The sequence below is a fragment of the Myotis davidii genome, unplaced genomic scaffold, assembly GCF_000327345.1.
Source record: "Myotis davidii unplaced genomic scaffold, ASM32734v1 scaffold536, whole genome shotgun sequence".
Classification (NCBI taxonomy): domain Eukaryota; kingdom Metazoa; phylum Chordata; class Mammalia; order Chiroptera; family Vespertilionidae; genus Myotis; species Myotis davidii.
In genome coordinates, this window is record NW_006287679.1 from 991395 (window position 1) to 1008749 (window position 17355).

The 17355-nt window shown below is 48.0% G+C and overlaps 1 protein-coding gene and 1 long non-coding RNA gene across 4 annotated transcripts in view; both read left to right on the forward strand.

The window, feature by feature from the left end:
- EIF4E3 (eukaryotic translation initiation factor 4E family member 3) overlaps positions 1 to 12432 on the forward strand; it is a 32499-nt gene extending 20067 nt beyond the window's left edge. For 2 of the 3 annotated variants that reach the window (XM_015561168.1, XM_015561166.1), the window contains exons 4-8: positions 183 to 277; positions 1643 to 1703; positions 4050 to 4116; positions 7007 to 7162; positions 10808 to 11141. In XM_015561168.1, the coding sequence (XP_015416654.1) occupies positions 252 to 277; positions 1643 to 1703; positions 4050 to 4116; positions 7007 to 7162; positions 10808 to 11103 (606 nt within the window). In that variant the 5' untranslated portion in view covers positions 183 to 251 and the 3' untranslated portion in view covers positions 11104 to 11141. Of the gene's footprint in view, positions 1 to 182; positions 278 to 1642; positions 1704 to 4049; positions 4117 to 7006; positions 7163 to 10807; positions 11142 to 11184 lie in introns of those variants that run through there. The other variant, XM_015561167.1, reaches the window with a different exon arrangement.
- Positions 7442 to 9464, forward strand: LOC107182426. Its single transcript, XR_001513145.1, has 2 exons — positions 7442 to 7659; positions 8121 to 9464. It is a non-coding gene; the product is annotated as an uncharacterized LOC107182426 (long non-coding RNA).
- Positions 12433 to 17355: the final 4923 nt, after the last annotated feature.

A 17355-nucleotide genomic window follows, 5' to 3' on the forward strand; every position in this document is an offset into this window, starting at 1 on the left:
TGCCATTTCGATGTTAACATTGTCTAGCAGAAAATTAGAAAAAAACACTGAGAAAAACCCATTTTGAATGGATAGGACTTAATGAGGATTTGATTTTTTTCTTTAATTCAGTAATTTTATAACCTAATGGCATAGTAAAAATCAATACAGGGTATATTAAATGAAGTGTTTTTCTTTTAAAGATATTCTGGAGCGTGTACAATAATATCCCTCCTGTGGCCAGTCTGCCTTTGAGATGTAGCTATCATTTAATGAGAGGAGAGAGGCGACCACTTTGGTAAGTGTCCAGGGTTGAGCCGAGGTTGGGGGAGGGGGTGATTGTCCCCTCATTAAGTACTTGGTGCTGAATTGGAGTGCAAAGCTCTTCTCCGCAGGTGCTCACGTCATTCCAGCTATTACTTAATCATGAACTGAGCCCCTCCCACCACCCGCTCACAGGGCTAGGATGGCAGCAGGGTTTCTGGGTGCTCTTCCCTTAGGCCCCCGGTCTCACAGCCCTGGCTAGGCTCTGAGGTGTGGTGCGGCCCTTGGCGGTGTGCATTCTAGATGGTCAGTCAGGACTGTGCAGTTGGTGGGGGGTTGAGGGACAGATGGGGGTTCCACCTTGTTGTATGGAACAAGTTCATGTCACCAAAGACACCTCTCGCCCATGATAAAAGCCTAATATGCAAATCGTTCTCTCGCAGAACGCTGTGGGCAGGGACGTCCTCTGATCGCTCAGTGCAGTGATGGGGGACAAGGCCAGTGTGCCTGGGCTGGAGTCCCAGTTCGTAGCACATCCTTACAGCATGTGCCTCAGCTGTTCTGAGTTACATACTCATTAATAAAATGGGAACGCATGTCATCTTCTTTGGTAGCAAATGACAGGAATGAAATCTGAGCCAAAAAGTGGAGTCCGGGCCTGTAGCTGAGCATCCAGGGAGGGCTGAGGCTGGCAGGTGGTGCTCAGGGGCTGCAGGGCCGGGCGCTCGCTCTGCCGGGCCTGCTGTTCTCCTCCCGTTGGTTCAGTTCTCAGGCTCTCCCATCAGGGTGGCAGATGGCTCACAGTACCTCCAGTCTTGCATCCTACAAGGTTATTCCTGTCAGCTTCACCACCCAGGAAGGGAGCAAGGCTGCTCCCATTGGCTCACACGGGATCACAAGCACCCGTCCCTGCAGCAGCGTGTGCAGCCACCCCGGCGGAGTGGGTCTGGCACAGAGTGGGGACACGTGGCTCCTTACGAGGCAGTCTGGATGCTCTTACCAGAGAGGAAGCAGATACTACACAGGAAGACAGAGCCCATCCCACCAAGGGGCTGGGGCTCCCAGGAGACCCGGCGGCCATGCCCTCGCCCTGTGCTGCAGGTGGAGGCCCTTCCCTGGCGGAGCACTGCGCTAGTTTGTCCACCTGCTCGTCTCGGGTGAGGGCGGGGTGTGCATCCCCTCCCTGCCCTTGCGGTCACTGAATTCCACTTAACTCCCTCTTCCTCCCACCCCCATTCTTTTTATTTCATCTATGTCTGTTTTCAATAAAAGGACTGGGGGAGAGTTTATTGAAGAATACTGGTTGTTTTTTGTTTTTAATGTCATCTGTTGTTAAAGTAAATGTATGTACAACCACTTAATGCTTGAGTCTAACTTTAGACGTTGGTCTTTGACCCAGGGAAGAGGAGAGTAATGCGAAGGGCGGCGTGTGGAAGATGAAAGTGCCCAAGGACAGCACGGTAGGTGCTCGAACCTTTCCTAGAGCTGGCTGAGCGGGGGTGTTGATTGCAGCTGATACATTTTGTGCCTCCCACAGCCTGCCTGGCGGCCTCAGAACAGGCCTGGGGGGCGAAGCTCTGTGCTGACCCTGGTGGGGTTTTGCCTTACATACTGCCTTGCGATTATACCCTGTGCTTCTCTGTGGAGGTGGTGCGGTCCTTTTACTGTGTCATATAGTCTGAAGAGCTAAATGCATAAGCTTTTACAGAAGCTTACCGTCTTTCCGCACCAAGCGTAACTAGCATGTGGATGTTGGTTTTACAACATGAGAAGCAGGGTCCTTCCCACCAAAGGCTCGTGGAGACGGGCACATGGTTCTAAGGATGACCACGGCATGGCGAGCGGGGTTTCCCGTGAGGCTGATGAGAGCTGTTTGGAGGGAGGGCCTGGTGGGATGCTGATTTGCTGTGGCCAAGCCTTAGAAACCTCCATCTCCCCGGGGGCGGGGGGGCGGGGGCGGGACTCTATTGTATCATAGTGTCTGAAAGTGAATGTTCAAATCTGTTCCTAAGCCCTGGGAAACCAAAGGCTTCTTTGAAAATAGCTGATAAGGCAGATGCTACCCATTCTCACCTTTTCGTGGTTTCTTTCATGTGGATAAGCTCAGAGCATTGCAGTGTCTCCAGGACCCGTAGGCTTAAGCTGGAGTCATTGTCCTATAAGCACAGACCTAAAGATGCAGCCAGATTTATTGGTTAAAGAAGCGAACTCTCAGGGTGTATAGCTCCAAAATTTGCCTGTTGTTTGGCCTCCTAATAAAACATGCCAGGAAGCAAATGCCCAGTCAGGCAGGTAAGGCCTGGGCCTTCACTCTGTCCCCTTAAGAAGGAGAGGAAGTAGATAGTGTAAGAAGAGAGAAGAGAGGATGTAGGTTTTTAAATTTCAATAAGAACAAGTTTTCCTTATGCTGTTTTCTGACACGAGGCTTTGGATTCTAGTAGAAACACTCCTGATGGCAGCTTTCCGGGAAGAGGCTGGAAGGCACGCCCTTCCTTGTTAGTGCCCTTGGCCTCACTCGATCCCACATGATACACTGCACGTCTGTGTGAGCATCAGCTCCTGTGCAGTGCGGTGCCCGCCTACTTGTCAGTGAGTGGGCGTCCGGTAGGCCCCCGAGACAGGGTGGACTTTCCCTCTCCCTCAGCTTCATCACCAGGCGTGTGAGGGACTCCAGCTGGGACAGATAAAATAGAAGGGATGATTTCTAGATGGGAGACAAGTAGCCCAGAAAAGAGAAGGAAAAGAAACCCCTTCTTGAGAGGAAGAGGTCATGATGGCTAACTGTCATCTGGGGTAACAGTCCAGCGAGGCTGCCTTTGGCTCATTAGAACGGCATGGTAAGCACTGATGCGGTTCACATGGACTGAGCCCCTGGAATAGAGCGAGCATGCAGCTACTTATGAAACAGTGAGTCCTTTGAGTGAATTTGTTGACTAATTTGTGGTCAAGGCAACCCTGAGTGGTCGGCCCTATTGTTCTCCGTTGGCCTCTGGAAACACACTCAGAGCAGCTGGTGGCTGCCCAGCCAGGTCCTCAGGCACTAAGCAGCCTGTCCGGACTCAGACCCAGTTCCGGGAGAGTTCAGAACCAGGGCGAGGGGTAAGCGGGACCAAAACCTCTTCAGGGGGCCGCTGGAGGGAGTTCTAGGCCTCGGGAACCTGGATGGCTCTTGAGTAGAAAGGACTCCATTGTTTCTCGCTGGTAGGAGGTAGAGCAGACACCACTGGTTTTCTGGGGAAACGCACACACAGACTCATAGCGCCTGTCAGTAGCGCAGACGTCTGGAGGGAATGGGCATCTGCATGTGTCTGGTATTCAGTAACCCGGAAACCTGAAGCGCTCTTTACTGGTGAACCTTTAAAGTACCTTAGACACTGCAAGGGCAACAGAGAAGAGGATTTTGAAGAGAAGGGTTTTACTAATAACATTCAAGTGTAACTAGAAAGAGGTAAATAAATCAGAAAACGATGCCATTTAAATGCATTCCACCCCCCCCCCCATTGTTTTAATTTCATCCGCGTGTCACTAGAAATAGCTTTGTGATGAAGGACACCAAGGTTCTGGGACACGAAGCTAGTGACTCCGGGTCCCTGCATCTGCCCCACAGGTACTCGGGGAGCAGCACGGCACAGGCCGCCTGTTTGCACCTGTTGCTTGGAGATGTCTGTGGGCTCTAGACACGGGCGTGGAAAGTACACAGGTTGCAGAAAATGGGACTTTCTTAGTTCCTGGATATAATTGTCGAAAAATATATGTATGTTGTATTTTGGTTTTGTTTTTTGTTTTCTATTCTTTTTTCACACCAGTCCACAGTTTGGAAAGAGTTGTTGTTAGCGACTATCGGGGAACAGTTCGCAGGCTGTGCCGCAGCAGGTAAAGGGCCGCGCGGGCGGGTGCTTGCCTTGTCGTGGTACTTGCAGAAGTTTGTGTGTTTGACTTTTTACATGTTTTGAAGTTGTTTATTTTGTATTGTGAAGTTACTTAGATTTTTTCATGTGATTGTGGCATTCAGTGTTATGTGTGTATGGACACATGCATATTTACATGTGTGTCTACTATACTTATGTCTGTGTATGTGCATGTGTATGTGCCCTCGTAACTCACCTTAACAGTATCTGTGGTCCTCTCTCCAAGGCAAACAGGCAGAAAGGAAAGGAAGCGTGGTTCCCAGTGGGCCCTTGGAGCTGGTGTTAGGTGGACACAGTTCTTCCTGCCCCTCCAGTCCCTGCCCCTCCTCCGGGCCCTGGGGTCCCCTGCGCACAGGGTTTGATAAGGGGTGGGCATCATTATTGGCTGTGACCTCCCACAATTTCGGCTAAAATATAAGGTCTTCAGGACTTGACTTTGGAGACCACTTTCAAATACTGAGTGAATTTCTAAGGGCCCCCGAGAGCACATTTTTATTTTGCTTTTTTTGTATGAAACCACTCAAAGAACTGCTCGTTTCAAGTTGTGTTTTTCATGGGTAGTTCCTCTGGATGATCCTGAGGTAACGTTAGGATAACATTTTTTCTGTTTAGCTTTCAGTTAGGATTTTTTAAAACAAACTGGTGTAGCTAATTTGCCAGCCGCTATGTTTGTTGGCTGTGTGATCTTTAGGGGCCGGGCCATGGCAAGCTTCCAGCTCATCCACCGGCAGTTCCGAAAATTCTGCTTTTGTTTTGCTTTCTTTTTAGACCACTTTTTTTTTTTTTAATTAAGACAAAACCTGGGTTAGATGAAATTGTCTTAAAAATAAGATTCCTTTTATTTTAACAGGGAGTGGTTAGCAACTTCACAATATTGCAGCCAAAATGCGTCCGAGGTATAATTATAAATACAGACATCCCTGGGAGAGGAAGTTTTCCATATGAATTATTCGTTTCCAGAACCAGGGAAAGTTACCTAGTGATCATAAATAGCAGGATTAAGGAAAGGAGACCTGTTGTTCTGTGGTTGACTCGGGAAGGCCAGCTCCGCTAATGATGAACCATTAGCCTCCCAGAAGCCTGGCTCTGCCGCTTGCAGCCAGTCAGCTTATCTCGGCCGCACATACTCCTTGAGCCACGCTCCCCTGGCTGTGATGTCCCAAACTAACCAGGCTCTGCGACCGACTCCGCTCCGGGCTGCTCCATGCTTGCTGAGGGGCCTGCCTGGGCACAGGAGCTGTGCCACGCCAGGCTGACACTGGCCGCCGCACCCTCAGCCCCTCTGGCCAGGGTGCAGAAGTGGGCAGTGGCAGGGCTGGGATGCTGAGGGCTGAGCAACGACCTCATGGCCATTCCTGAAAGGGATAAACTGCAGGGCTCCCCTCTTCACTCGGTGCTTTTATATTCACATGAAATTTAATGGAGGTGAGCTGCAGCAAGTATATTTTGAAGGTGTAAATAAAACAAAGGTTTTGATGGAATAACAAGTCCCTGTTGAATGGCTGTGATCAGGGACTATTTAGTTTTTTGGAAATTTTTGGTAAATGTGACATTCATAGGAAAGAATAACAGCTGTAACATGCAGAGCTTGATAACTGTTCGCAAGGAGACAGACCCTGCACCGAGCACCCAGGGCCCCTCCTCGCCCTCCTTCCCAACTGGCCACCCATCCACCTGCAACATCGCACATTTGTGAAAATGGAACCATTTAGTGTCAAATTATAAATGTTTAGCTGGACCAGATTCATTTAAAAGGAAAATAAAGAAGAGAGAGACAGGAAGAAAAGGAAGGAGGAAAGAAAGGAAATGTTTCCCTGAAGAAGTTACTTTGATTTACAGCAAATTAGGCAAAGCATGTTTATTAAAGCGACATTGTCTGCTTCCGATTCTTGCCTTTCTCATTTCACTTATTGGTGCAGAGTGTGCAGGTGCAGAGAGCTGACCCTGGTTCATTAGTGAGCCGTAAACACATAAAAGCCAGGAGTCAGAAGGCTTTAGCCTACACAGAGTGGCTGCAAGGGCGCGTGTGGGAGTAGAGCAAAGCCTACTTCTCCAGCTGCCATTCTCAGATGTCGACAAGGTGCCCTACCTCCACAATGTAGCGGCTTTTACAAAGACCTCCGTGAATTAATGTGGGCAAATGCTCGCACTCCACCCGCTGTAGCACTGTCACAGCAGAGCCTCCCTCGGGAAGCATGTTCTCTCTCTTCATGCACGGCGCTAACAGATAGATGGTCATTGATTCTCTAGCCACAGCCTCCAAGGCCACACACAGAACGGGAGTGAGGCCCTGGAGAACGAGGAGAATTCATAGGAAAGGAGACAAACCACCAAAAGCAGGCAGAGCAACTCGAAATGCACAGTCTGGGTCCAGTTAGTGTTAGGGCGGAGAGTACTGACCACCCGGCTAGCTGACCGCTTGGCAGGGAGTGAGGAGACAGACTCCGTTTCAGCAGAGACGGTAGAGCTGGAGGAAGGTGCACGTGCGCTCACCTGGCTCTCGGAGGGCAGAGCTACGCACTCCTTCTAGAAAAGGTCTCCTCAGCACAGTAAGGGATAGTCAGAAGTGTTGGCAACGTGTCAGAAGGATGAACCACGTATCTGGAAATGCGTTCGGCTGGAATCCTTTGTTTATCGAAGTCCCTGGTCAGATGTGATGTGATTGTTACAGCTTTCGCCCAGTAACTTGCTTTTTGTCCAACAGTTCTCTTTAGAAACAAGCATTTATTATGGGTGCTCTTGTTCCACTTCTTTTTAGCTTATTCATAACTTACAGATAAGATGATAAGTGTGTAGAAAACAAAGCTGGCAGGCCTGAAATTGTCGCTCATTCCTTTTTCCCTGTCTTCCCTCAGATGACGAAGTCATAGGCGTCAGCGTTAGCGTTCGGGACCGAGACGATGTGGTCCAAGTCTGGAATGTAAATGCCTCTCTAGTGGGCGAAGCAACCGTTTTAGAAAAGATCTATGAACTCCTGCCCCACATATCTTTTAAAGCAGTATTTTATAAACGTAAGTGCTTCTTTCCAGTTATTACTTTCTAGATCATCCTGTCATACTTTTAAAAATAGAAACTGTGTTTCAAATGAGGTGAAGCCAGAATCACTTGAAATTCTATAATTCAGAAAGTATTTATGAAAACATTTCAGTGTTTTTTCAAAAGTTTAGTCTCAGAAATTAGAATGAGATTAATTCTTGCCTACTAGTAAATGCATGGATCAGAAAAGGAGATACATCTTTTATGTATCATTTCAAAAATTTAAACCTGATCTTGAATTTGGCATTCTCAGAAAAAAATCACCTTTGTGTTAAGCAACAATAACCAAAAATGTTGCTGTCTGAGCGGGCAGGTAGGTCTCAGTCATCCCCGGCAGCAGGGGTCTGTCTGTGTGGCATCTGTGTTCGTGGAGGAGCTGAGCACAGGGACGGGCTGTTCTGAGACGCCCACACTGCCTGGCGGTGATGGGCACACAGAACGAGGGATGGGTGACACATTCAAGTATGACTAGGTGTGTGGACCCATTGTTTCCATCAATGATTCGTGTTCATTGCTTTGTGTGCTCTTTTGAAAAAGTCATTTTTGTCCAAATGAAAACAGGCTAGCGCCATTAAACCCCTGTTTGGTAGCTCTCACCGTGGGCCGCAGGCGCCAGTGAGCTGCTGGAGCGCAGCACGGCCGCCCTGCCTTGGGCACATTTCCTGTTTCCCAAACTGATCGAGAGCCAGCAGCTCAGTGTTTAACTCCTGTACCCCACTGACTCAAAGGTGCCCCGGTGATAAGCATCATTTTAGAATTCCTAGGAAAGGAAAGGAAAAGGCTCCCAGGGAAGCGGACACACGGTTGATTCCAGGGTGCCCCAGGGGGAAGGAGGCACATCTTAGAATTGCTAAAATAGGCTTCATTTATTGCTTCATTTTTCTCAGCCCCCTTGCCAAAAAAGGAGGGAAAAATCAAATTTTGTTCCTTCAGACGTCACACATCAGGCGGAATGACTGAGAACCGCAGCTGCCGTGTGTATTCAGGCGACGCCCAACTTCCGATGTCAGGCGACAGTTTACATAAGAGACAAAGTTGCGGGCGGAAGTCCTTCGCTGCTGTGTGGTGGAGCAAGTGCACATTGTAGAGACAGTGTCATTCCTTAGGGAGCAGGAATTGCATTTTCAGTCCAAATGTTAATTGGAAGGCCATTGAGGGGTAAACCACAGCAGGAACTCTCTGGAAGGGAGCCTTGCACTGCCATTTTTGATGGGGCTACGCACCCTTCCCGCCCTCGAACCCACGCCGCTGTCACGCAGAGAGGAGAGGCGGTGCGGACCACTGACAGGCACTCGGGCTTGCCTCAGCAGTGACCTTCAGCCAGTCACCTTGTCATCCGCACTCTCATTTAAGTAGCCAGGAGGTTGGTCTTAAATGATCTCCAAGGTTCCTTCTACTTCAAAATTATGTGATTGCATTTCCAGGTACCGTGTTGGTTAGCAGCCAGTCCAGCGGATATGAGAGTGTCATTAGGTCATTTGGCCACAGAGTGATGAGGCCATTCTTTAGGGCAGTGGCAGCCAGCAGGTGAGACTGAACAAGAGTGAGCCCCTGCTTAGCTTTGTGATGGGCAGGCGCGTGGGGATCCCGACAAAGGGAGAGCTGGCCACAGCTGAATCGGCTGAGCAGCCCCCTAAAGATAGATTCCATTGGCAAGCTCGTGGGGATGCAGCACCGGCTACAGGTCTCAGTGGAGTCCATATTGTAATGGTGTAAACTAACATCTAAAAACACTAAGGTTATTCAAATAAAATTTTGAATTGGAAAAAAAGAAGTAATTCTCTTTATTTTATAAAAAGCAGGCAGTCCTTTACTCAGTAGAGCTCTGTGTGCTACAGACTTGATTTGGAAAACTGAGGTTTGGGCAGAAAGTGATTCACGGCTTGATGAGGAGCAGCGTGGAGTGAGCTGGGTGAAGCGGCCACCTGCCGGTGTCTGCCGTGCTCCTGGGACCCGGGGTGGGAATTTCCTCACAGGCGCACAGCCCGGCCGCACGGCAGACTCCCCCAGGGTGGATAAGAATCGAGTGTTGATAAGTTATATAAGATTTGGAGGAAGATGGGTTATTTGACCAAGAAACTGCTAATGTGCAGAGAGCCCTCTCCCCAAATTCCGTTAGGTTAGCAGAGCAGCTGAATGGCAGATGTCTTTTCTGATGTGAGAGCTGTTTAGAGCAGAGGTTGGCAAACTACGGGCTTCAAGCCAAATTTGGCCCCTCGTTGCCTGTTTTTGGGCTGCAACTAAGTGGTTTTCACATTTTCAAATGGTTGAAAAAAACACACAGAAAAAGACCTAAAATGCATGAAAACTGTGTGAAATGTACATGTCAGTGTCATGTATGTAGAAGGCATATTGGCACCTAGCAATGCCAATGTGTATACATATCATCTGTGGCTGCTTCATGGCACGGTGGCAGAGTTAGCAATTGGCACAGAGACCCTATGGCCTGCAAAGCCTAAAATCTTTATTCTGTGCCCCTTTCCAGATAAAGTTTGCGGAGTCCTGGGTTTGAGCATCTCTGTATCGCCTCTCTCCAGGCTGAGGCAGTCATCTCTGCCCCAGGCCTCTCCCAGCCCGTGCAGGCTCCATGGCCCATCGATGCCACACCACGGGCCCCTCACTCTCAGAAGTCAGGAAGTCTTAGGATAGTTCGGATCTCTTTATTTTTATTTTTTTGTTTTTCCTCACCTGACGATATTTTTCCCATTGATTTTTAGAGAAAGTGGAAGGGACAGGGAGAGACAGAGAAACATCGATGTGAAAGAGACATATTGATTGGTTGCCTCCCACACGCGCCCCAAGCAGGACCAGGGATCAAGCCTGCAGCTGAGGTACATGTCCTTGATCAGAATCAAACCTGAGACCCTTCAGTCCAAGGGCTGATGCTCTATCCCCTGAGCCACGCCGGCCAGGACTCAGGTCTCTGGATTTTTATCCCCGGAGCCGAGTTGCTGAGGTGCGTGGCTCCCCATGTGACCAGCGGTATGCCTACTTGATTGCAGACCAGACCAGTTTTCATGTGTCTGCCCTGAAAGTCTTCCTTAAAAAAGAAAAAAAAACACATAAAAAGCTAAATATCTGTATTTCTCCTCGCGAGAACTGTTCAGTTAAACCAGTTTGCTTGCCAGGCCACCCTCAGGAGAGCATAGGAGTGCTGCTCTGAGTGTTTTGTCCAGGAGAAGAGCAGGCCGACCCTGCAGGGAAGATGTAGTAGCTGTGGGAACCAGGACTAAATCCCGGGAGGAACCTCGGAGGCGAATGGGCCGCCAGGCCTTCCCGGACACCTCCACTGGGGGGTAGGTAGGGCCGGGGCAGCATCAGGGGTCTGCACTTGCCACCAGACTTCCCGTCTCCCATTTCCCACTTCCACTTTTTAAATGTTAAGTCTTTGAAAAATAGTTCTGATAGTTTTTTTATTCTCAAGTTTTTTTAAATGTCGTTAGTAATTTTGAAAGCCAGGCAGTAGAGCTGGGAGGAGGAAATATGCTTGGGAAAAATAAAAACCCATCCACTTTATGGGCTTTCGTTTCCCACAGAGGGCGTTCAGAGGTGGAGACATCATTACTACCCCCGGTTTGTTCTTTGTTTTGGTTTGGTTTGGTTCTATGTTATTTCTAAAGGCAGGCTCGTGCGCCAGTGGCCTGCCTGGGTAACAGGAGGTCCCTCCCTACGCATGCGTTCTGTGGGTGCATTTTCCCTGCGGCGTTTGCTCGGAGCCCAACGTGTTCTCTCCGTCAGCTTGTCGGATGACTCACCCTCCCGGCACAGCGAAAGAAACAGGCAGTGTGCCCGCTGCGTGCTTATTCCTTGTTTAATGTTCATTATTACGTTTCTCAGGAAATGCACGCCTGCGCTCAGTCACTGGCACAGAAAGGTATTTGAGTTCTTGCCAACATTTGGGGAAACAGTGAGATAGATGCCTTAGAGAAGGGTTGCCCCATCCTTTGCTTAAAGTTTTCTTTCCTTTTTTTCTTTTTTCTTTTTTTCTGTCCTTTAGCCCATGAAGAGCATCATGCTTTTGAAGGTGGACGTGGACAGCACTAATTGCACTCTGTAAAGAATGCTTTGTCCTTTGCTGATTGGTTTTGGAAACAGTCTTAACAGGAGGGAGAGAAGAGAAGACTTGCCGAAGTCCGATGCTGGTCACTTAGTGGGTTTCTGTCCGGCAGACGGGCAGTTAGGGCTCCAAGTGGCAGGTGGGGTGGGGGAAACTGGGTTTCTACCGTCACATTGCTTGGTTTTGTTTTTTGGTTTTTGCTTTCTGTGTTCTTTTCACTCCAATTTTTTAGCCCTTTTAAATTCCATATTTGGTCTAATTATTGTTTGTGCACTCTCCTTTCGTGGAGGCACAGGAAATCAGTCCCTTTAAGTGGCGGGGCTGTACCTAGTCATAGTACATGCATCCTCGTGACAGGACTGCTTCGGAAACCACGCTGCTCTCGCAGGAAGCCCGCTGGTGAGACCTGTCTTGGTTATTCCTGGTTGTGACACACTCCTACGTACCATGTACTGGGCATTGGGAGAAGCAAAACCACACTTACTCAGATGTTGCACTGACAGCACACACATCTTTTATTTTTCCTTTTTAAAACTTCTTTTTATAGCTATAAAAGGAAAGTAATCGTTGGGTTAACTCACATGAAAACTGTAATGACACTTGAGTATCAGGATACAACTCAAACTCTAGGTTTGGACTCTGTGAACATATTTCTAACGGAGTGTCAGTCGGGCCTTTTCACAGGAAGGTGAGACGGTGACGGGCTTCCCCAGATGAGAAGCCCCTTCCGGTTTCAGAGGAGAGAACTCTAGTTGCTTGTGAAGTTGCTTCTCCCACATTTCGGGCGTGCGCCCACCTGGGGCTCTCCACATCGATAGACACCTCTGGTTAAATGACCCCCTTTCCTGCCCAGATTGTGTCATTCCAGTGATGAGCAGTCCCCCAAAATGGGCAGCTTCGCCTTTTTTTCATTTCGGGGCAGGAAGGTAAATCTCCTTTCCAAAACGAATGTGAACATTTACAAAGTTGAACTTGGAGTGCATATTTATTCATATTAATTTTTGGAGTTGTTAATCTGTATTGTATTCTGTTACCAAAGAAATTCTGGTTTCACTGGAAGGAAACGGCCACACTTTGGAACGCTGAGACCTGCTCAAAGCTCCCCGTCTCATGCCCTGACCGCCGGCTTCTGCTTTTGCTGAGGGGGTCGCTTGAAGCTGCCTGTCCTCCTAGTGACCTTTGGCGCCAGGGTCGCTCGCACTATTGAGGCCTGCGCCCACCTGGGGCTCTCCAGCAGGACTACCTCCAATAGCTAAAATGACCCCCTTTCCTGCCCAGATTGTGTCATTCCAGTGATGAGCAGTCCCCCAAATGGGCAGCTTCGCCTTTTTTTCATTTCGGGGCAGGAAGGTAAATCTCCTTTCCAAAACGAATGTGAACATTTACAAAGTTGAACTTGGAGTGCATATTTATTCATATTAATTTTTGGAGTTGTTAATCTGTATTGTATTCTGTTACCAAAGAAATTCTGGTTTCACTGGAAGGAAACGGCCACACTTTGGAACGCTGAGACCTGCTCAAAGCTCCCCGTCTCATGCCCTGACCGCCGGCTTCTGCTTTTGCTGAGGGGGTCGCTTGAAGCTGCCTGTCCTCCTAGTGACCTTTGGCGCCAGGGTCGCTCGCACACGCTTACACATCACACAGAAGGGCCGGGTGCTCAGAGCTTCACTGGACCCAAGATTTTTACTCTCCAGCAGAGAGCCAGGGAGGGCCTGCAGGCCTCCAACCTGTGTTTGTAAATGAAGTTCTTCAAACATTTGAGTGGACTTTCTGCAGCATCTATTTATGAAAGCTGTGCCCTTCATTTGCATCCCTAACCATGTCAACCATAATAACAATGGTCATAGTTTTTAAAAGAATGCTTTGTTTCTAAACTTGAGTTTCTTCAGTGATTTTTAAATGAGGTATAAGGATATCAGACCCATTTTTCAAAAGCCTGAAACTTGTTGCTTTAAATATTGTACTAACGTCCAACATGTTTTTATTATTCATCAAGAATTTAAAAATTATTCTGGACATGAATTAAAATTCTTTTTTATAATATAAGTATTTTTCTGATAGATTAGAAAAAGGATATAATTGACTTATCTTCATCATAATTGTCATATACATTTTCATAAGTAAATGGATTTTGAAGTAATTTTATTTTTGAACTTTATTTAAAGGCATTGTGATATGTTCAACTTTTGCATGTATATAGCTTTTAAAGTAATAAAATAAAATAAAATTAGGAATGTTAGGTTCACATTAATGTTTTCTAGTTTATATTGTTTATGATCATGAAACACGGGTTCACACACAAAGTGGGTTTCTGTCCGGGGCTTGTTGTGACCCTGTGGAAATGCCAGCGGTGGGAAGAAGTTAGTTTGTTTAAGAACTTAACACCTAAGTCACTTTAGGAGAGGATTTTGTCAGGTTTTGCTTTCGAAAATGTTTAATTGAATATTTAGCTCATAAGAGATGTATGAGCTAAGCTAATGTAATCAGTTAAAAGCCTCTCCTTACCTTCTTGGATTAAAGAAGCCAATACTCTTCTGAGACAAGGAACTTTTGTGGAGCATGTGACTTGTCTGCTGGGGCAGCGCACCCATCTCGGCCGGTGCCGGGGACGTGGGCCTCTCAGTCGGGTTCTGGAGTGTGTTTGGCCGGTCCTAGCAGGTGCGCACAGGGCCAGAGGGCCCTCCTCTTGCCTGGGTTCCAGGGATGCAGAGCCAGGGGCTCGGACCCGATGCGTCCTCACTCCCGGGAGGCCCAGCCGTGAGAGCAAGCATGCCTGTTCACATGGGGAACGGCACTGACGGGTGGGCTGCTGCTCAGAGAGGACACTGTCTGATTCCACTCCCCCCTGCACTCACCACTCCTCCCCATCTTTAATATGAGGGGAGAGTTTACAGCGAGCACATGTAAACTATATATAGTAAACTATTATTTACTGTATTGCGGCTGTTGAATTTATGGTATAGTTGATGGAGAAAAAAAATGAAAGGAAAACGAATCTAATAAACCGACTCTAGCCTTCTCACCTTTCTTCTTGAATTTAGCTCATGTACCCAGGCACAGACTTTATAGCTGGAAGAAGTTTTGAGTAAATTGGGCCCATAGACGCAATGCACAGTCCACCCACCCACCTGCGCTTTGGTCGAGGACATGGGCTACCAAGCACAGAGCTGGGCTTGGAAGTCTTCAGCGCCGCCCCCCTCCCCCCGCCCCCCCCAGTCCAGGTTCCTTAGCCTGAGAGCCGCATCAGCCTGACCCCCGCAAGCCTCCAGGCAGCACCAAGCCTGCCATCTGGCCACAGATGAGGCTTCCTTGCCAGAAACAGTGCCTGCCCGCTTGTCCCTGTGCTCTGCCTGCAGCGGGGCCACAGGGCCGTGGAAAGGGGCCTGACTGGCGGGGGGCGGGCGTTACTGGGAGGACCTGTCCTTGCACCAGCCCTCGCCCTGCAGAGCCATCGCGTGGTGGCGCTGCCCTCCCGCCCGCCCTGGCGGGGCGCACAGTTTATTCAGCTGTTTGTGTAATTATTTTGAGAGTCCTGCATTTTGCTCTCAGGATTTTATAAAATGTGGTGCTACCAGGAGAGGTTTAGCCCTCCTGCACCTAATGAACCGTCGGATGGAATTCTCCAGATGTGCCTAAAGCCACAGCTCTTAGGCTCTCAGAGAGCCCTTAAGCAGTTCCAAAGGGAAAGAATGAAATAAAGGAACATGTAGGAAATATTTTCTCAACATTGTGCCCAAAGGGAGAAGTAAAATTGCAGTTTGATTTTTTTAGCTTTGTGAATATATAACTCCCCTTTTAAAATGTGTCTACTGTTTGACTTTTCCTGTATTCTGTGTTTCTGTAAGATTTCACTCATTATAAATGAAAGTAGAGGACTGCCTGTAGTAGTTTATTTCTTAAAAGATCAGATCAATTCAGATCAATTAAAAATTACTTAAGAGTTTGGTAATTCAGGATTGTAAAAACCCCAGGAAGTTCTCTCACAGCTGAGAGGAGTGGGCAGGGAGGAAGGCCACAGGGAGGTCTCCACCACGCCTCCCGGGAAACCAGACAGATCCCCGCACGTCTGCCGGCCGCCCTCCGTTCCAATTGCCTCTGTCCTCGGAGCCTCTGGGACACTTCTGACTTAGGTCGGAAGTCACCTCCGCTGCTGCACAGGGTCACCCAGCCGCCCGCACGCTCAGAGAAGCAGACTCAGAATTTTAGAGTGGAAGGGACCTCGGAGATCATTGTGCGCCCAGCCCTGGCGCGGGGCAGTCAGGGGTGCTCCCTGAGTGCGAGGCCTCCCAGCCCAGCGCCCCAGGCTGCCTGCTTTCCAGCAGCTGCCCCTGGTGCCAAGGAGTTGGTCCTCAGACCCCCCTGAGGGCGCCCCTGACTCCATCCTGCCCCACAAGGAGGAGATCCTCGGCCCCAGCACCCAGTGACCCGTCAGGATGTGTGACATGCGCTGGGAAGCCTGCAGAGCCTTGCAGAGCGGCTGGTGCTGCTGGGAGAGGCCGGGAGGCCTGCAGCAGGGCAGGGCCGCTCTGCTGTCCTAATAGAAAGCCTCCCTGCACAGCGGCCTCCTCTTCTAAACACCAGTTCAGCCTGTTCAGAGAACAGACGTTAACGCTCAGAAACAGCAGTCCCTCCATCCGTGCTTTTCCATAGGGTCTGCTGGCCTCGGGTTCAGCATCGCTGGGCAGATTACGGGAATGCGCAGAGCTATGGAATTGCCTGGACAGGAGCACAGGACCGCTCACACGACAGCCAGAGTGGCCCGGGTGAATTTCCACGGAAACTAACTGTCCCTCGTAGATGTAGCTTAGCAGAACTGTTCCTAAACTGCAAGTGTAAAAACCAAAAAAGGATTCCCTGCCCCGTAGGAATGCTCAGCAAAGTCACTGTGAGTCAACACGTCCGTTCTCATTGCTCCTGAGTTCCCATTGTGTGTGTGTGGTGGGCGTCCCTGCCTAGAATATCCAGTCAACCGCCTTTCGGATATTCTGTGCTCTCATGTCCTTCAGAAGCCACGAGGCTGACGGAGTCTGTGTTGAGTGTTTTTGTTTTGGTTGCTGCCCAAAAACATTTAATGAAATGCAAGATTTCATTATGGAAATTTCAACTTCTAATGTTCAAGGAAGAGAACTTTTTTTAACTTCTATATCTGAAAGAAGTGTTTATTTGGGAATTATTAAACGGGCAACTTAGCATTATAGAAATGAGCATGAAGTAAATGATTGCGTCTGTGTTTTCTATAGAAAATTAATGCTACCTCATCTTTTTACATATAAAAAGGCAACTTTTATTAAAGGTTTAAGAAGGTGAAAATTTTAATTTTAGCACTTTACATTATGATGAATGGAGAATAGTAAGAGACTTGGAGCATTTTAATAAACTTACAGGGTTTCTGTTTTCAAATTCAGCTGTTAATTCTGTGAGCCTAGATTAAATTCCTTCCAAATGTCTTAGACCTTAATCAGGTAGTTTGGCTCACAACCATTGAAAGGGTTATAAAAAAAAAGTTGTAACTATCTTCTTTGCTTATATCCTCTCTGAGATTTTAATTTCATTTACATTATTACACCAAAGGATTTTTGAGCTTAAACTTGTGAGCACATTTTAGTTTGCACCATTTGTCCCAAATGTAAAATCTTAGCAGTTGTATTTAAAATTATTCGCTTTCGAACTGTCTTACCTGTGTAAGCTGAAGCAAGTTTATTGCCTTATGTTTTGGATCTGCTTGTGGTCCCTCCCCCAACCGTGTACCAGCTGTGCCCTGTGCATTTGGGGCCCTTCACATATGGCTCCAAGCTGGTGTGATGCCCTGCCTTTGATCTGGCTTCATCCAGTGATTTGCTCAGAATTTTTAAGGTCAGAATGAAAACTTTTCTGTTCTAGTTATTTTTTTATTTTATATCATGTGTTGTGTTTGATGTTCAGATCCATGTGAAAGTTGCTTCTATAAGTCAGTAATTTTATTCCAGCCTTTTGGAGCAGTAAGGTAAGACTAAGCTATACTTTTCTTGCTTGAAAATGTAGTGATTTATGTGTTTCATGCAAATGTTTAGACTTCTCATGGAAGAGTTCTTGCACTTTTCTAATTTGGGACTATATTGCTATGAATTTGTG